This window comes from Sylvia atricapilla, chromosome 4 (assembly GCF_009819655.1).
Source record: "Sylvia atricapilla isolate bSylAtr1 chromosome 4, bSylAtr1.pri, whole genome shotgun sequence".
Classification (NCBI taxonomy): Eukaryota; Metazoa; Chordata; class Aves; order Passeriformes; family Sylviidae; genus Sylvia; species Sylvia atricapilla.
Genome location: NC_089143.1, coordinates 70,092,507 through 70,112,428, shown reverse-complemented (window position 1 = coordinate 70,112,428; position 19,922 = coordinate 70,092,507). Strand labels below are relative to the sequence as shown.

The 19,922-nt window shown below is 49.0% G+C and overlaps 1 protein-coding gene across 7 annotated transcripts in view; it reads right to left on the bottom strand.

The window, feature by feature from the left end:
- Positions 1 to 19,922, bottom strand: part of SEPTIN11 (septin 11) — a 79,546-nt gene that overhangs the window by 33,527 nt on the left and 26,097 nt on the right. For 2 of the 7 annotated variants that reach the window (XM_066318310.1, XM_066318309.1), the window contains exons 3-11: positions 18,895 to 19,090; positions 17,657 to 17,843; positions 15,827 to 15,988; positions 14,181 to 14,277; positions 13,097 to 13,265; positions 9,731 to 9,863; positions 9,087 to 9,274; positions 7,402 to 7,534; positions 4,349 to 5,922 (exon numbers count right to left, since the gene is read on the bottom strand). In XM_066318310.1, coding sequence (XP_066174407.1) covers positions 5,806 to 5,922; positions 7,402 to 7,534; positions 9,087 to 9,274; positions 9,731 to 9,863; positions 13,097 to 13,265; positions 14,181 to 14,277; positions 15,827 to 15,988; positions 17,657 to 17,843; positions 18,895 to 19,090 — 1,382 coding nt within the window. In that variant the 3' untranslated portion in view covers positions 4,349 to 5,805. Of the gene's footprint in view, positions 1 to 1,633; positions 1,934 to 2,303; positions 2,859 to 4,348; positions 5,923 to 7,401; positions 7,535 to 9,086; positions 9,275 to 9,730; positions 9,864 to 13,096; positions 13,266 to 14,180; positions 14,278 to 15,826; positions 15,989 to 17,656; positions 17,844 to 18,894; positions 19,091 to 19,922 lie in introns of those variants that run through there. The other 5 variants (XM_066318315.1, XM_066318311.1, XM_066318314.1 and 2 more) reach the window with 5 other exon arrangements.

The following is a 19,922-nucleotide window of genomic DNA, read 5'->3' as shown; positions in this document are numbered from 1 at the left end:
CAGGTGCCACCACTGGAAGAAGAGACAGACTAAACTGGGCATTTAATGGGCAAGGCATGTTCTCAGTCAACAGTGACCACCTTTGTGTGCAGAGAACCCTGGACCACAGGGACACTGGCTTGCATGAGGCACAGAAGAGGCTTGAGCACCAGCATTCCCTGAGCCCCAGCAGCCCTTGCCTGCATGGTTAGTCCCTATTTTCAGGCTGCATGGTTACTCACTATTTTTTTTCTGAAAATGTGCAGCTCAAGCCATGGCTTTTTCGTAGGGATGGGTGGCCCAGGACATGCAGGGATCCCATCCTGCTGCAAGTGGTGGTTCCCAGTTAAGATAAACACCCACAGAGTTCTGCAGACCAAGAGAGGGATAGACACAGCCAAGGTTTAATCCAGCAATGGCCTCAACTCTGCTTTGTGCTCGCAAGGCTGACCTGAACAGGTTTCAGACCTGGCCATTGGTGGGAGACACTGGGTACCACCTGAGGCCCCTGCAGCCTCGGGAGCGGGGCAGGCTCTGGTTTTGGTATCACTGCAAATGCTGTCCCAAGCTACACTCGTGCAGATATTCACAGCCCTTCAGGCTGGGCAACAGCCAGCAAGTCCAGCTACATACCAGGCAAATGGGGACAGCACATGTGAGGCCAACACTCAATAACCTTTCTGAGTGTATCTATAAAGTCACTTCTTTGGTTGCAAAGGTTTCCAGGACAAGCAGTTTTCCTTCCACCTAGCTGCAAGGAGCTGACCCTCGTCACTGAAGAGTGCTGCAAAACACTGTGCTTCTGAGAAAAAAAAAACCAGCAGATTTCAGCAGAGCCCCTCAGCAGCTGCCATGTCACACACCGACTGGCAGAGGCCAAACCTAGACCAACTCAGGATAGCTGTACCTCAGCAGGTTAAAGGAAGGGAATTCTTTGATTAAGGTTCACAGTTGCAAAGAATAAATCACTAGTATTTGGTTACAAATAAAAGTGCATCACTCTACACAAAACATCCCAAGAGGCTCAGGCTGCCTCCTTCCATCCATCCCAAACCAGCTGGAGGTCATGACACACTTTTACAGGTTTTGTTTTTACCTTCAAGCAATCCTTTGGCACTTCTCAAGCTTTTCAATTGAGTTCACTTCCAAAGTAAACAAGGTAGAAATTTTAACAGTTTGCCCCCATTCGGGATTGTTAAAAAAAATAATAACTAATTAGGCTTCATGAAAACAAAATGAAGTCCTCAATCTAAGTAGAGGCAGTGCAGCTCAGCTGTAGAGAACCAGAATTTTGCTTTGCCCATAGCGAGGCACAGCCAGAAAATAAGGCCTTGACTGTCCAGGACAGGCTCTATCAGTGCCACAGGATGTGACATCCAACTTGACACAGCGACACACTGAGAACATCAACAGGTCTATGGAGAGATTTCCAGCCATGCCAGAGGAGCACACGACACCCTTGAGATGAAGCTGTGGTGTCCAAAGCAGCCAGGCTTGAGGCAGAAATTAAATCCTCCAGCTACACACACTCGGTGTGTGTAGCTCACCGGGGTCAGTCTGTCATTTTATGTGTCACCAGCAATGAGTGCACGTTATCATGGGGTGGGGGGGGGGAAGGGAGGGAGGCAAAAAAGTCCAACTAACCCAGAGCAATGAGTCACAGAGTGGCCGAGCTCCCTCCGGCAGCCGTTCCCTCTGGCAGTGCTGGAAGCCTGGATGCTGTCGGAGCCACGCCGGGAGCGGGCAGATCCCGCACAGACACACAGCACAGCACACCCTCAGACGCACGGGTGGGAACAAAGGGGGAAGGAGAGGAGGGCAGACGTGATGGAGGAATGAGATGGCTCTTCTCCTGGCAGGGGTGCCCGGATCCGCAGCTCTTCCAGTGCCCTATGGTCCACTGGGAGAGGGGGTCTGGGGGCTTTGGCAAGGTGACGGTTACATAAAGAAGAAGCTACAGAAAAAGAGAAAAACAGAAGAGAAAAGAAACAGAGGTTCAGAATTGAAATGAAAAAGTGATGGCGGTGGGGGTGGGGAACAAAGGAGGAGCAACATTTTAATATAAGTCATGGGGGAAGGAATGTACTGGGCAGGTGTCACACACACCAACTCCGTTCTGAGCTCCCTGGGACACCAGCTGAGGTAGGGAACGAGCTCACAACCACCACAAGAAGCGACTGACAAACACCAGCATGGACCAACAGAGGCACCTCAAAGGCAAAGAACACCCTGCTGGGAAGGCAGAGGCTGACAGGTGACCCTCCTGTTGCCCCGCCACAGAACGGCAACAGCAGACATCACAAAGGCCACGCAAAGACCAAAGCTTTGGGTAAAAATATATTTCCTCTCCTCGCTTCAAGTGTTGGCACTATTTGGATCTGTGACCTGAAGCATATACAAGAAATAACTGAGCTTATGCTATAAGGTTATTATTCCATCTGTAATTCAAAAACTGAAATATTTTAACATCAAATAAAGTGACAATATCTAACAGATGCATACATATCATTTGCATTAACACTGTATGTAGGTTACACAATTGTTTAGTTACAAACATGGGTTATTTTCCAATAGCAAGGTAATAAAGTCCTACATCTATGGTTTAAGGCAATCAGGATATTAAAAATACAAGATTTCTACCGCTGTTCACAGCTTGGTTTCCCATTAATTAAAAAAAACCCTTCGTATTTGTAGAGCTCCGTGCTGGCACGCGCTGATGAGAGCACCACAGATATCACACCCAGCACGTGCAGCCCGGGCCCATGGAGAGGGGACACAGAAGGGGACTGGAGTCAAATGGACAGATCTGATGTGGTCACACACAAAAAGACACTTCCATCTGCACTTGGACGGTTTGGGAGAAGCAGAATGAGAGCTGCCTGCAAAAAACACTGGTCCTGTTTAACATGGATGTACTTCCAGGGAGACACGAATCTCCCTGACGGGATTTCAAGCTGTCAGAAGCACATGGAGGGGGTGACAGGAGTGGCAGCTCTCCAGCTGGAGAGAAGCCCGGGGTGGGTGCCAGTGCCTGCTTTTCCCACTCCTGGAGCGCCACAGGAGATGCTTCGGGATGATGCATTTGACAGCCACGAGCTCCAAGGGCACCTTCCTACTCACTGCCCTCCCTGAAAGGAACTGCGTGACCCCTGGCTGGTTCTGGGGGGGCAAACCCCTATTCATTTCCTGCTTTCCCACTGCCTGACAGATCCACGTGTGTCCCCTCTCTACAGAGCAGGCACAGCCCCTCGCAGAGACCTGGATTGTCTTTGCTTTTCCATTCTGGGAGTTTGCTTCATGCCCTGGGAACATCACCGTCCCAGAAAAAGCATTCTGTGTGCTTTCCTGCTCCTTTGTATTAGTCTAAGGACTGAAATCCACCTTGTCAGGAACATGCAGTGTTAGAGGAGTTTTAACCACCCCACTTGCAAAGTAATTTAAAACTTGGAGAATCTCCCAGAAAAGCATAGCTGGTCTCCTGTCAGGAGCGAGGCAAGAAGGGTCAGTCTCCTCCTGCCATACTCACATGCAAAGGTGAAAGCACAAACAGCAAGACCAGAGTGTCACTCCATGCACATCACGGGCTAGTGAGAAAAAAGGCATGGGGGAAGAAAAGCAACAAGTGCAGCAGGAACAATCTAAACATGGTCCAGGGGTTCAAGATGGCAAAAAAAGTCATTACCATCTCCTTTGGCAAAAAACCAAAACCAGTACCTTTGACATCTTCAAGTTTGTGGTACATTCCCTGTTTCTCCAACATAGCTTGTTTTCTGCTGGAGAAGAACTCAAAACTCAACCAAAAAGACAGTAATGCACTTGGCCACAGCTTTCTGTCACAAAGGAAAAGCTCAACTCAGCTGATTTCCCCTGCTAAACATCCCTGAAGGGCTATTAAATGAAGCAGGAGAAATAGATGTTAAAATTCAGTTTTCTACTTAGCACAAACCACTGATAATTAAAAAGAGGACATGCACAGAGGCAGCTGAAGCAAAACATATTGCCACAAGCATTTGGTGATGGGCATGTGATGTGACTGTAAAAAACTCATGCAAACAACTCAAACTTCTTCCTTCATAACTCAAGATTTTAAAAAGCTGCGTTTGCCAGAAGCCACAAGAACCAGAATTTCATTTTTCCAAACAACCCTGCAGCAAACCTATTTAACCTGATGAAAAGTACATTGTTGGCAAGTCCAGGAGGGCAAAAAAAACCCAAAACCAAACCCAAACAACACCAACCAAACACAAAACCAAAAAACAAAACAAAACAACAAATCAAAAACAAACAAAAAAACTCCCCCAAAAAACCAAAAACAAAACAAACCAAACCAACAAACAAAACTACCCACAAAAAAAAATTAGAAAAAGGATTAAAAGGTCAAATGTTTTATTTCTGGCTTATTTATCCATTTTTGCTGTCTGTCCAAGACATGGTACATAGATAGCCTCTTCCTAAAACCGTGTTTAAGTGGTGAGAGTTAAAAAGCAAGACAACCCGTAAGTCAACCTCCATGCAACTTCCCAATCCAACACTTGAGGAAAAACTGATTAAAAAAAGTGAGAATTTTGCCTTTTCTTTTTCTCCCAGAGAACTTCCATCCGGAAGCAGGCAAACAGCTGTAGTGGGAGCCTCAGGTAGGAAGAGTTTTGTGTAAGAGAGCTTTAAAGAAGGCAACAGGCGACTGCCTAGCTAGGGGTAGAGGAAGTGCTGGCTGTGCACTGGCAGAGGAAGAAATCCTGGAGTCATAGGGCTCACCACTCCTTGGGAAGGAATGGTAAGACTCTGTCCAAAAGCAGTGGCGTGGAAAAACCACTTTAAACAGACCCACTTCCACCGTGTGCTGGCCAGAGAGCAGGGCGTGGCTTATCCTACATCTCCTTGGTGTGTTCTAGGGACACCTGAATGGGAGATTTATTATTCCTGCTGCAGGAGGGCTTGAAGGGCAGTGCAGCAACTGTGTATCCAGGCACCTTCTTTCCCTTGACCTGGAATTCTGGATCCCACAGCTCTGCAAGTAGCCTGTATTTAAGTTTGTGCAGGAATGCTCCCAGAAGCTTCAAGAGGATGCTGAAGGCTCTATCTTCCCCCTGCCCAGGCATTTGATTCCACAAGGGCTGCTAAGCCTTGCTAAGATCCCGCCCGTTGGAAACCAGGTAGGATTTTAAGAGAGGCTCCAAAGGTTTGAGGCAAGGAGTGCAGGGAGAGCAGTGCTGGGAATGGTCCTTCCCTGAGGCAGCCACAGTGTTCAGCCGCAGCTGCTCTGCTGAGCTGGAAGGGAGGCTGGAAAACCAGGCCAGCACAAGCCAGCAAACCCAGCCATGGCCGGGGCAGACAGCACAGAACAGGAACTAATACAAATTTTCATGCAAATGTCACGGCATGCAAGGTCAGTTACACTTGGTTATCTACACACCCCTCCCTCCCCTCCCCAGCAGGGACTGGGGCTGCTGCGACACATCAGCTCCTGCAGGAATGCTCAACTCCAGCTTTAGCTGTGCCATCAGCTGGGCTGGCTGGGACATTCCTACAGTACTCGTTCCCTGGGGCTGGTGAATCCAGGGGCTCCCACAGCACAGGGCTCCTGCAGGCAGCAGCACTGAGGACACCTGAGCCAGTCAATACCTGAGCTGCTGACATCCAACTCTGACTCTCAGTTCAGGCTGGGGGCCAAAAATGATTTACTGCTGATGGTTTTGGTGAGAAAAATACATGGTATCATCATTACCTCGTCCCTCCACCCACCCCTGAACTTCCACTCGCATAGTCCTGCACCCAATCCCTCTTCCTTCTTGTTCCCACTATGTTATTAGATGAGTTAATAGTTATTCATGTTAAAAAATGGAAAAAAATATAAAAAGAAAACAGATAGCAGAGACACATTACTGCAAAAGCAGGTGAATGCAGGAACATCCTTGGCTCGACAGGCTTTATGTGAAGCTTGCACTGCAAGTTAAAAAAACAGAACAAAAAATAAAAAAGTTAGCACTAATTGAACTCAAAATGCAAAAAAAAAAAAAAAAAAAAAAAAAAAAAAAAACAAGAAAGCCAGGAGAGCCAACACCAGCAACCCGCTCCTGTGGATGGCATGCAGATGGATTATGGAATTACAAAGATACTCAACCTCAAGGCTGGGCTCTACTCCAGCCTATGACAAGCAAAAGTGAAAAGAAAAGCTGGGAGGACAGAACCACTGACCAACCAGCCCTGTGAGCTGGTCCAGGTTACAGCCTGTCACCGCAGCACTCGGTGGCTTTAGGGCTCTTTCTTTTGTTCCCAGCTGGGACATGGGTGCAGGTGGCCAGCTTGGATTACTTCCCACGGGCATCCTTGCAGGAGGTGTCTCAGATATCTCACACCTGGACACCAAGATGTCTCCAAGCACTTGGGCTTTTCACAGCCAGGTCAGATCCTTCAGGCACCACCAAACCCTTTTTACAGGGTGTTGGGCCAGGCCCTGACATGGATGTTGCAGCTCAGGGACTGCTTTGGGGTGAGCGTGGCCCCTGATGGCCAGACCAGCCACATTGGACTGGAAACTTAAGTGGAAAGGAAACTGAAAAAAAAAAAAAATTTACACTTGGCTTTCAGCAGCAGCTTTAAATAAATGGAGACAGAACCCAAACAGATGGTCCTGGCTCCTGGGGGGCTGTGGATGAGCAGCAACACAGCAGCACATGTTGAGGCATGTGGCCATCTATCTACCCAGCAGCAGGCAGGCACCAGAAGGCTGCTTGCTGCTCCCTGGGTCTGTTACAGCCTCTGAGAGCTCTCTCCAGACTGGTCAGGAGGCACAGGCCCATACCAACACTACGGCAGGGGCTTGGTCAGTGTGCTCAGCCCCATGCCCAGGCAAGTGCCTGAGTCTGCTCTGCAGCCACCCCTCCCTTCAGTGCCTGGGGGACACAGGTGTGCTGCCCCCAAACACTGCTGCTGTCAGGCCAGAGCCCCAAACATTTTAGTTAATAAGGAGTATAAGCTAGAGAATTTCTGGAGAAAATAGCCTGGAAATCAGGAAGGCCAACCTCTCCCTCATGGAGTCAGGCCAGCAGCAGATTTCACTCTGAGCCTTCCCTCTGGCATGCACAGCGCAGCGGAAAGTCTCTGTTGTCCAAATTGGAGAAATCTGATCCCACCTTGAGAAAAGAGAGCATTCCCGTGAATTACTTTATGGGGATGCTGCAAGGGTCAGGCATGGCAAGGATTTCCTCTGGCAACTGCACAAGAAGCACCACAGGCCATGGCAGCAGAGAGAGAGGCTGGAAGCCTTAACTACACAAACTGCAGCTCCACATTAGAGTGCAAGGAGAAACTTAAAGCCTTTAGAAAACCAAGGTGAGCTACAAGGCAGGAGCATCAGCATTTCCCTTTAAAGGCTCTGTTAGTAACTCTGACACTAGAGAACACCTGCAGCAGGTACAGCACCTGGCGTGGAGTGACACAAGGACACACTAGAACACGGGCATGTTCCTTGAGGCTGGATTTCTGTGAATGCAGCAGCAAAGCACAACCTGCGTTTGTCACAGTTGCTGGGAACAGCCCTGTCTCACCCACGATGCTGGAACCAAACAGGAGCTCACACTGACTACCCAAAGGGACAGAACTGCCCAGACCATTCCATACTGCACTGGTCCTACAGCTGAGAGACGGAAAAATCTGACTGCACAGTTCTTAAAAATATTAAGCTACCAACTCTGAGAGATAAGGAAAAGGGTCTTCAAAACTTTCTGTTCTTTTTAGGGAATGCATCACCATGCCTGAGTTCTCAGGTGAGTGAAGAGGAGCGTCCCAACCTATCTGCAGAAGTTTCAGCATGCCTGGGCCGCAACTGCCACCACTCGCTGGTTCCAGTGCTCAGCCCATGGGTCTGGAGTGTGAGGATTTCTCCCCGAGCAGAGCTCACAGCACACAGCACTCTACGGATCCTGGCGGGGGCCCACGGCCACGTCCTCAGCCAGCATCGAGCAGCACGGCTCCACAGGAGCCACATCAATTTACGTCAGCCGAGGAACCAGCCCCGGGGGCTCCCCACCTTCCCTGGGCGGCAGTGGCAGGGACGGGGGCCATGCCATGAGTGTAAAAGCTGTAAAACGCCAGGGCACGTGCAGCACAACTGCAGCCACACAGCTCAGGCCAGGCTGCAGCTCCCAGGAGACACAAGGGTCTGAGCCACATCCCTGCTGGCACTTGGCTCTTCCAGGGGTGACAGCTGGGCGCTCATCACCCACGTTACTCTGAGGAACATCCCCTTCCCTCTCGAGCAGTGAAAGCAGCGTGGAACTGTCGTTTTTGTGTGGGGGTTAACCAAGTGTTTTCCAGTGAGATTTGCTGCACTCCCAGCTTTCCCAATGGCAGGTAGCAACTAGGCACCCCTAGCACAAGTGACTCACAAAGGATTTGCATGAGTACCTCCTTACTAGGAATGGAAAAGGCCAGTGGAGGGTAAAGGATTACACTCCTAGGGTATGAATATAAAATAGTAAAAAACAGTGCCATGATCTTGACTAAAAGGTAAGGGTTTCTTAGCTTATTATGTCAACTTGATACAACCACAAACGCCATTTAACTGCAATTACGGTACCATAGCAGTTTGTTTTTCTAAAAAAATACAAAACCAAAGCTTCTTGTCTGTAAAGCGAGCTTCACTTTTGGCACTAGCTTTGCCTATGTAAAAATAACATGGTGGTTTTGCTTTCTAATTTACTTCTACTTACAACTATAACCTTAAGGAATGGGAACTGGAGACTACCAGTAAAAGCAACTCCCTTAATAATTCTGGCTCAGGCAGATAAATCTGAGTCCAGAACATCCCACAGTTCCAGAAGATGCTGGACAGATCAGAAATCAAAACTCCACCATCCAATTTCTCTCCCACACCATCAGACTTGAACATAAAATTTGAAGATACTCTTCTAGAGAAAAATTAAGATCATGTCCCTGGCCCACCCTTTAGAAAAAAAAAAAAATATTTATTTGATCAGGCTGAGAAAAGGCCTGTTTCCAGTCTGGTAATGGGGAAAAGCAAATACAGACATGCAGCAAGAAAGAAAAAATCAACCTCCCAAAACTTGCAACAAACCCTACAAAGGGTGTGGGTGACATCCGCTTACTTTTTCTTGTCCTTGTCTTTCTTGGTTTGTTGAGAACCTGCCTGCTGAGCCTGTGACTGTAATAGCTGAGCTGCTGCCTTCTTCTTCTGAAAGTTGTTCAGCTCTTCCTCAAGTTCCTTCTTTTTGTCTTCCACCTTTTTCTTTTCTTCTTGGTGAGTCCTCTTTAGATGGTCAAACTTTTCGTGAAGCTGCCGGGACAGAGACAGTGAGAACTGGCTGGGAAGGGAAGAATGCTTTCACCCCGATTGCCTGGTGATGATGCTCCAAGTGTTCCTGCTGGCACTGAGGCCTCTCTGCACTGACTGCACTCCATCAGCCTGCCCCCTGCCTCGGTGAGAAAAGCCCTGCAGGTAACACTCATTGGCACACAGAGTGGGAATTCCTGTAGGAATCCAGCAGGCCGCTGGACACTTCCACGCCCTCACATTCCATCCCTCAGTGCTTTATACCTAGTAGATTCCATCAAGCTCGGGCAAAGCAGGGGAACGTGGGCACTGAGGGCTGTACCCTTGTCTGCATCTCTGCAGCAGTGCGTGCTCCTCCAGGAGGCCTGAGGAGGAGCTTCCTGCCCCAACGGGACATTTTCCTGTAACAGCCCTGCCCCAAGCCCTCACAGAGAGCCCTTGGAGTTACAATATACTCACATCCTTCTCTGCTTCCTTCAACTCTGCTTCCTTCTCCTTCACTCGCATGACAAACATCTGCCTCATTTCGTCCTCCTTCTTCTGGAGCTCACCCAGGAATTCATTCCTCTTTGCTTCGTAAGTCTCTTGGAGACTGTCAAAACCACACAAAACCCAGTCAGAGCAGTGTTCCAAGCACAGTCATGAGCTTCCAAGCCTTTGGAGACCTTAGCACTTAGGTTGCTTTGTCACAAAATACGGTGAGGCTCCTGGCTGCAGCAGAGGCACCAGCACCTCCACCTAAACCCATCCCAGCTTGCTAGGTGGCAGCAGCGGGATGGAAAGGAAGAGCCGAGCTCCCCGCTCAGGATCCCACGCATCACTCAGCAGATCAGCATGACTGATCTCCCAGAGAAGCAACCTCTATGTAAGTGCCGGCAGCAATCTCCGATGCCCACAGGGCTTGTGATCCCTCAGAGTCACACCGCCTCCCTTCTCCCTCTGTTTGTCCTAAGTCTCTTCATTCCAGATTCGAGATTTCCCAGGGGTGAAATCAGCCCCTAGTTCATTAAGCACGACACCGACACAGAGCAGAACTCGTTTTCACTGCTCATTGCTAATAGGTTCAGATCAGGGGCTTGATTTAGATAAAGCCATCCTAGGAGACCTCCCTTCCTCCTTTGGCCTTTCCAAAGTATCAGCAGCTTTTCTCCTCCTAATAACCACATTACTGGATTCCATCACTCCCTCTCTGCTCCTTGGCATTCCTTTATTTCCCCAGCACTGAGATAGGCAGTGAAGACTTGGGACATAAAATACGCCATTCACGTACCGCTGAGATTTTTAAAGCCTCTTAGGAACTCTGGACGTCAAATTCCTCTTTTGTTTTATTCCTTAAATGGATTTGGATAGCCCAGACATAATGATAGTGTGAGAATGATAACTATTTCCCCCAGGAGGCTCTTCCTAAAATGCATTTTTCAAATGAAACTCCACTGAAGTCACACAGGCACATTGCATCCATGTGCCTAAGGAACACATCAACCATTGGGCGAGTGGAACAACCTAATTCCAATAAAGTCAAGCTTTTGCTTTTCCTGGCAGTGTTGGGGGTTTTGATGGCTTTTTTATCGGTTGGGGTTTTTTTTAGGGCATCCAGTATTGAGCTAGGGAACACAACCTGTCAGATTATCCCAAGCCTTGTATTTAACTCTGCTAATTAATAGGCACTTCACTTGCTTCTTAAAATACTCTCCAGACAGGATGCCCAGAGCTGTTCTGGCACAGCACTGGCCGCCCCAGAGAAATCACACCATTCCACATGACCACACCAGCTTCCTACACATGGAAGCAAAAATACGGATGCTAAAAATGACAAAAATCCTTTCATGGGAGAGCAGGGCAAGAGCCATCTTTGGATTCTTAGCTAAACACAGAACCAGACCTCTCACAGCATACAGACTTCAGGAGACTCAAAACAAAATCTTCCTAAAATTCAGTGCTGGATTTAATCCTCTAACTGTGGACACTGAAACTTAAAACTCCTAAGCCCTTCTGAAGGATGTGGGAAAGCCCAAGGGCAGGTGAGCTTTTGCTGCTCAGTGAGCACAAACTGAATCTGCAATTAGTGACACACTGTCCTAGGGAGCAGCAGAGCCTCACGGAGGGGAACGGAAAACTCTGTACACAGCTCATGGGATACTGGACTGCAAACCACTTCTTCCAAAGCTCAGTTCCAAAACCACAATGCCGGGTGATGGGCAAGCAGGAAAAGCCTGGCAGGAGTGAGAGGAGCAGGGGCTTCCTGTTAAATTGTCCCAGGTTCAAAGCTTAATTCTCTGCCCCAGTGACTCTGACTTCCAGAGGAGCCAAGTTCTCAGAGAAACTGGCCTGGCAACTCCCAGTCTGCATGTGAAAAAAAACAATTACAGCCCTAAGGAATAACAGTCCAAACCAACTGGGATCCCTGCAGCTTCTCACAGGCGAAGATGACAAGGGGATTGGCTTTTAAGTACACAAACATATGAACCTAAATTACAAGAGTAACTTGATTTCCCAACATGCCCCCACACATTGAAGGATGCCCCGGCAAATAATACTATTTGAAAAAGGAGTATTTTGAAAAGCTTAACCAGAGTGGCAGAGAATGCAGCCCACAAGAGACACAGAAGAGCAGAAGGGTCTCTGTGCAGAGGGACCCCATTTCATGGAGCTGATGATGCCTGTTGGTACCCTGGTGCTCCCTCCTGACCTCCTGCAGCCTGGCCAAGCAAGGTAGGGGTCTCAGACATAACCAGTCCCCCTTTTCCACACCTCACACAAGCCCCTACACAGCACCAACGGTTTGCTGGGACTTCCTGCCCTTCTCCTCCTGAGATTTGCCAAAGGCTCCCTGCTCCTGGCTGATGCAAGTTGGCTGAAGAGCAGCAGTTCCTGTGGCTCTCAGGGCCAAGATGCAGGGAAAAGCATCCTTTTGATCCCTGAGCTCTGAGAGAATGTCTCCCTCGTTTCTAATATCCATCAGCCTTGGCCAAACAACTTGGGATCATAGGTTTTGTTTGTTTATTGGAGGGAGACCAGAGTGAACTGCTCTGAACTAGCACGTACCAGATGGAGAAATTCTGTACATTTTCATTTCCTTTCTACTTATAGCTTGGTCAAAAGAGGCCTCGTGTACAGGAAGCAATGGAAATTCCTCAGATTCCTCCAAAGGAAGGGCTGAGCCCATCTTAAGTCATTGCTCTCCAGAAAGGAAATCCAATAAAGCTTCACACTTGGGCTTAGTAACAGAACTGGGCTTGACTGATTCCAGCAGAGTTTCTGCTGCAGAAAAAGTGCAGCTGCATCAACTCAGCGAGTCAGAAATAAGACCCCAAACCAATGCCAAGCCCCAATACGCATGTGTGTTACAAGGGCAAACCCTCACCAGTGCACTGGAATTCTGACTGCCTTCCCCGGGAGGCAGAGAGGAACGTGGGATGCTGTAAGGCAGGGGGTGCAATTATCGGGGAAAAGTTGGGGAGGAATGGGAAACAGGAAATGAAAGGAGAAAACAAACACTCCCTCCCGAATTCCCACACAGCTGTGGTTCCTGGCTAATGGCTTGGGCTTCAGACCAACAAAGCTGTCTGACAGAATGAACTACGCGTTCAGTCATCGGCTCAACCTCAGGCATGAGACTGTGGCACCCTCTTCACAGCTCACCTTGGAGCAGCTCGTGAAGAGGCTCAGAAGATCATTTACCCCAGGATGTCCCCAATGCATGGGCCACCTTCCTGTCGCATGGACACAGCTGCACTCTTCCCACCTGGAATTGCAGGCAGCCCCAAGCAGCAGCAGAGCAAGCTGGCTGCAAAGCACAGCAGTGCCCAAGTTGTACGTTCCTACCTGAAAGGTTTGCTGTCTGGATCCGTGTCCTTGAATCCCATCTCTTCCAGCTTGCAGCGCCTGTACAGCTCGTAGTGCCGGGTGTGCGTCTGCTCCCGCAAGTCCTCCATGTTCACTCGGATCAGCATCTCCCGCAGCTTCACAAAGTCACAGTGGTTTTCATTTTCAACTGCAAGAACGACAGAATGTCCACAGAGAGAACGTTAAACCCAGGAGCTGGGCTCCCCCTTTCCCTGGATCTGGGTCCCAGCGTAGCAAACCTCAGAGCTCTTCAGGCACGCGAGCAGAACTCCGAGTCAGCCCACACTGAAATGCCTTGCTGAACTGGGGCTGAAGCCACCCCACACCAGCCTGGGCCTGAGTTCCAGGCCTGCTCTGGATTTGCAAGATCTCTGTGTTGCCCATCTGTCACGGGGCTCCTGTCTCCCCATCCATTTTTACACCAGCCAAGGTGATGATCCGTTTGCTCACAGGATTTCACTTCCCACTCAAACCCACTCGAAATCCTGGCATTCACAGGGGCTCACACAGGCAAAGTCTAAACTGAATCTCAGACTATCTGGTCCTAGTTTTCTGGGAACAGCAAGAACCCAGCAGGAAACAGGTCAAGTTCAAGACCTCCCAAACACATCAACTTCTTTCCTAACTGTTTTTCCCAGTATCATTCTCTGGTGAATACAGCTGAAGTCTCTGAGGCTGCCTCAGGGTCAGCTGATATTACTGAGATGCCAGAGAGTTTGTCAGAATTGCACTGTGAATGCTCCCCTGCAGCTTCCTGGGCCATTCTCCAATGGAATATACAACTGAAACTGCAAGGAGACCATCATCATCTCGATCCTGTACTTCTCAGTGCTGGTTGGAAAGCAAGGATCAGCTCTGTGTTTTTGCCAGCTTCAGCAAAGCCTGGGCTGCAGTGCCCTGGCCAAACTCTGCCTTCCAGCAGGAAGGAGCTTTCAGCTCCATGTCCAGACCTAAGTTGTGCTTTCTCAAGCCAGATTTTGGTAAGGGCCATCCAGAGATCAAAGCATCTTGGATCAGAAGGGGATAGGATGAGAAGGTCTTGTTTGTGCCTTTGGTCACGTACCCTGCACGACACCCCAGGGGTACTGCCTGGCCTTTGCCATCTTGTTGCCAATCTTCACTTCTTCAGTGCTGCCAACCACAGCAAAAGGAAGGTGGACCTACAGAAAGGAAAGGGACAATGAGGCCAGGGATTTCCTTTGCTGCCTTGCCAGTGATTGTTTCTCGAGAAAGCTGTTTACTGGGGCAGCTCTGCTAGATTTAAGTTGTTTAAACACCTTTGCAATTCCTCTGGTGTGTTAGGAAGAGCAACAGGACAATCTGGATGAGAAACCTGATCAGACTTAAAGCCCAAAATTCCAAAGTCCTAAAAACACAAGATATGTACATATTTTCCATTTAATTACAAAGCACTACTGTCTGAAGCACAGAACAAGTCTTACAAACTGAAACTGAATTTGAACACTGAAAAAAAAAAAAGAACTGTGAAACAATAAAAAAGGAAACAAAGTACATCCTCTCAAGGAAGGTAGGCAAAAAATTCAGGGGGATTTTGCTGCTATAAAGAACTGCTAATGCTTCCTCTTGAACAGGGCAAAGTTGTGAGCAACGGCAAGAGTGGAGCTGACCCAGCCCTGGGCTGACACATCTGAGTCACGGAGCTCTGCTCTGTCCCGGTCTCTCCTTGGGTGTGGTGGCAACAATCTGGGATCTACTCCCAGGAGTGTGGCTGCTGCCAGGAGGGAGCTCGCCTCAGCTGCCAGCCCAGCCCCGTGGAACTCTCCCTGCCTTAACAGCATCCAAGGGGACTGGGTGCAAGCTCTGGGAACGGGAGCTGTGTCACCCAAGCCGTGGCCAGAGGCTAGGTGGGAGGGGAAGATGTCAGGGCAGAGATGGGATTATCTGGCAAAGGGGTTTCCCAGCGGCCAGGCTGCACCTGAGGAAGGCAGAACACTGCACACAATGCACCCTGGTAGAGCCACATCCATTCTCTGTGCCAGCTTCTCCCTGCTCAGAACGACACAGACAGAGAAGAGAGGCAATAGGGAGCTTTGGAGAGGGTCTAACATTCAGCTGGATGAGATAATTGCCCATCTACAAGCCATTGAGAATGAAAACTCACAACAGCCTTCAAGTAGCAAGGAGATGCTTAATCTGAGTGCACTTGCTTTAGGACTGGCACATCCTCTTGGGGTCAATCAACACCTCACTGCCAGCAACCCCGAGCTCAGGTTATTCCCTTTGCATCCCGAGTCAGACCCATGGCAAACAGCTGCTTCCCTCGGTAACCCCCACTAGGATGTTTGGTCTAGTCTAGCCCAGAGTGCCCCGGTGCCAGAGGCAGGGGAGGAGGGGAACGCCAGGAAACCGAAACAAAGGCAGCCACAAATGAATCACTAAGATGCAAGTGGTCGTTCGGGACAGGAAAGCCAAACCTCAGCTCTCTGCCCTGACCGCACTGGGGCCCTGCCTCCCATCCTCTTCCTTTCCCAAGACAGGAATACTGCAACAGGGGAAAGGGTGTGAAAACTGCAACAGGGGAGAAGTGCTTGTCACACAATGAAAAGTATCAGACCAGGTATCTCTAGCCCACAAAAGCCTTCTGGCCAGGCTGATGTCCATGCTTAAATAGCAGGTTTAAAGGCACAGCGTGGCCATCGAGGCCAGGCCCAGGCAAAGCAAGGGTAGCAAGGCCCCCAGATAACGTACACTCATGGTGGCATTGATCTCGGCCACCGTCTCCTCGTCGGTCGGGAACTGGTAGATCTGGACACCGTTGCTGACCAGCTCACTCATGATTTTACTCTTGAACTTGTGCAACTCGTTCTTTGCAATGGTGTCAGCCTTGGCAATGATGGGGATGATGTTCACCTGCAAGACAGGACAGCACCTCCACATGCAGGACTGCACAGGTTGTGTCACTGGGAGAGGACAGAGCAGGACATGCAATGACAGCCCTAAAGCGCCACCAGCCAGCACCCCCAGCGGATGGACTTCCCTGGGGGTGCTGCTGCCATCAGCACCACTTCTGACAGGATTTCCAGGCTGCAGTTATGATGGCCTTAGAAAGAAGTCAAAAGCAATTTGGCAACGTGCTATTTCCTGCCCTGTCATACTCCCCTCCTCATCCAAATTGGCTGGACAGGAAATGTTGTCATAGATTATTATGAGCTGCTCCAAAAAAGTAAAAAAGGAAATGACCATCTCTGCACATCCCCTGCTACTGCAGCTGGATGGATTACTGCAGGGGCCATGCACAGACAATGGCCTGTCATGGGCCCTGGCTTAGGGAGTGTCACCAGGGACACTGGAGGGGCAGCAGCGCTTCTGTCACCCCAGAGGAAGCAGATGGTGCCTATCCAGCCCTGGGACACACAGGACAGGGGCTGGCAGTAACACAGGCACACTTTCCCCCACTGGTGTGCCCTCATGTGCCCTTGGACACCGCTGCACTGCAGGAGCAGGGTTCACTACTCCCTGCACAGCTCTGAGATGAAAGACGAGTCACCAACTCTCTTCCCTAGACAGGCTGTTGGCAAAGACAAAGATCCTGCCTTCTTTCCCTTTCTCCTCCCTCCAGAGGGACAGTTTCTGCTTTTGATCTTGCAGGTTTCCTTTGCCCTGCAACAGCAGACAGATATTGTACTGAGGATGACAGTAATCTCGACCTATATGGAGGGGTTTTAACTACAGCACTTGAAAATTCTCTTCTATTACATCACTTAATTCTGTTTGGAGTTATTAAATCCCCCTCGGCTAAAAGATAGAACAGGAATGTCAATTAGCTCACTTGGGATAAATCTCCATGATCTTATTTTCAGTTGAAGAAGGCAAGGAACTTTCCCCACTACCACATAAAATCCAATCATTTGGCCTCTCTAGGAAACAAAGAGCCACTGTCATCACTGATGTCCTGCAGAATCAGGATCCACTGAGCCAAAGGCGCACAGTGGATTGATTTAAATTGCTTCATCATGGCAGAAAGGAGCAGAGTGAAGGCTCAGTTCAGCTACTCAGGCTCTACATTTGTACTTCAGTTATTTTTCCTAGAAGAAGTGCAATCTCCTTTGAACCATGGTTTAAACCAAGGCCGCAAGGGTACCTGGAAAAGCAGATGTCAAGGAATATATTTATTTGGATTCCTGTTGATGACATTAATGCTAGAACACCACAGCATTTGCCACAGCCGATCAAATCACTGTTTTTGTCTAGCTGGTCAAGAGTGAGCAGACACAGCACCTCCATTTGTTTTTCACTGATTAGAAAGACAACCTGAACTGTCTTTATTGACTTTAAAGATTAGCTGGGGGGCACATGGCCAAGTTCCCTACTAAAGGTAGAGCTGGAAAAGAGTAGGAGTCCAAACTCCCAATAAATCTCAGCAGCATGTGAAGCAGAACAATAAGCCATTGTAGCAGCCTGCCCAAGGTACGCTTTTTGTCTGCGATTCTCCACTACTGAACCCAGACATTATTTTCCTGAGCAGATGGCAAGGTAATGAAAGTGCCACAGGGCCGTGGTGACACAGGCAGCGAGTACCTTACTGTCGAGCTTTTTCATGGTGACCAAGTCCAGGGACTTGAGTGAGTGTCCCGTGGGAGCGATGAAATAGAGGCAGGCGTGGATCCGTGTGTCGTGGTAGTTGAACAGGGACCTCTTGATCTTCAGCTCTTCCTGCAGGTAGGCTTCGAACTGTGCATCAATGTATTCTACTATGGGCTTGTAGCTGGAGAGAGAAGGCAAAGGGAAAACCAGGGAATTGGCTGCTGGGACCACACAGGCCAGTGATGGACACTCAGGAAGCTCCAGGGCAGCTCTGTATGGGACAGGACAAGCACTGCTTTTAGGACCCTCCCCACTAACCTACAGTCTCTCCTTCACAAGGGTGCGTTTCCACTTGGTGCACAGGCAAAGTGTAACAGACATGACAGCCCTCAATTTTAGATGCATGGAAACCACACAAGACTGCTACCTTGTGAAAAACAACATTTGACAGTCTCTTCAATTAAAGTCTGAGCCGCTGCTTTGCTAATCTCACTGAAAATCATCTGACAAAAAAAATTAAAAATTAAATCATGACCTATCCCCTAGCTTGTCCGAAATATCATTACCTTAAAAGAGGAGAGTCACAAGGTAAGATGGACTTTTCAGGAACTGAAGCCTGTGAGTAAAAGCTCAGAAGACAACTGCACCATTCAGGGTCTTTGATAGGACCATTTTGTTGGAGAAAACGCAGCTCATGCAGTGTAACGTGTCCTTATTCAAATGAACTGTTAGTGCTTCTGGAAAGAAAACTGTTCCATGTGTTCCCCCTCCACCAAGGGCAGCTTCATGGATATCACTGGGTACGTCTGTAAAATGATTGCTGCTCTGGTTTCTTGGCTTATGGAAATTCTGTCCCTGACCATGAGATACTGAAAACCCCAGAGAGATGTGCAAAGAAAGCAGTAAGGCCTCGCATTGGGAGAAATATTAAGAAAGCCTCATTAAAAAAGAAGAGCAGGGGAGAACTGGGAAGCCTCAAACCGGAGGGAGGACAAAGCAAATGGCACTCACCACAGCCACAGGTGCCTGGACACAGCTGAACAAAAGCTCTCCCTAAGCCCTGCTGCCCTGGGCCTGTCCTTCTCTCCACAGGGTTAGGCAGGACCAGCATCACGTACGGGACTGGGAAACACCCCCAGGACAGCGAGGGACCTGCTGCCCACAGAGGGAGGCCCTGGAGACCTCAGAGCTCATCAGCACCGGGATTTCTGTCCCGGCGGAGGCCAGCCTACCTGTCATCCTTGTTGATCTGATCTCCGAAGCCCACCGTGTCCACGATGGTCAGCTTCAGGCGGACGTTGCTCTCCTGGAGCTCGTAGCTCCGCGCTTTCAACCTGACGCCGGGCTCGTTGTGCGTGGCAGGCTCGCTCTCGAACTTGGTGTTGAACAGCGTGTCCATCAGCGTGGACTTGCCGATGCCAGTTTCACCTGAGTGGGCAGAGGAAGCATCAGAAGGGTGGCACTGCTCCCCATCACCTCTTTCTGCGGCACGTTCACCAGGTAAGGAGTTGTTCCACTTGGGGAGCAGTGGAATAAGGCTGCACGCACATTGCTAAGCAAGATAATTCCTGCAGGAACAGATGTCTTCAGAGGCAGTCCCCATCTTTGCCAGGACTGACCCAGGAACTTTCTTTACGGTATCAAGTTGTAAATTCTCTTAAACTCCATGTCTGATTCCCTGATTTTGTTTCAGCCTTTTTAAGGCAGTTGTGTTGTCTTAAGAAGATCATGCAAAACCCACAGTGCAACTTAAGACAATAAAAATCTGTGACAGAGTTCTTAAAAAAAAAAGAGTTCTTAAAAAAAAAAAAAAAGGCACACTGCTTAAATACCAACTTTTAAAACTATTACAGTTTCACTAATCCCCAGTGCAATTAGTAACATGGATGAAAGCATTAGCCTAAATCCCATTTTTCAGTCAAAACTGTTTGTTTAGCAGTTACACTCTCAAACAGCTATTGCTACCCATGCTGTGAGCAGGGGTGGGCTGAGGCAACTCACATGGAAAGCCAAGTCCTAAACTGATGGCACAGACTGCCCATGGCTGAAGCTGCGAATTTTAGGGAGCTCCTGATGGGAACTGCTGCAGCCTGTGCTAGTAGATAGGCTCTGCAGCATTTCACACCCCAATCAGAAGTCTCACATTACAACACTGAAGTGGTGTCCTCACTCAAATCACAATTATAAACAATCATGTTTTTCAAGGGTGAGATTTCTGTTCCTTGGCCAACTGCAGCAGTTCATGTGAAACTTTAATAGG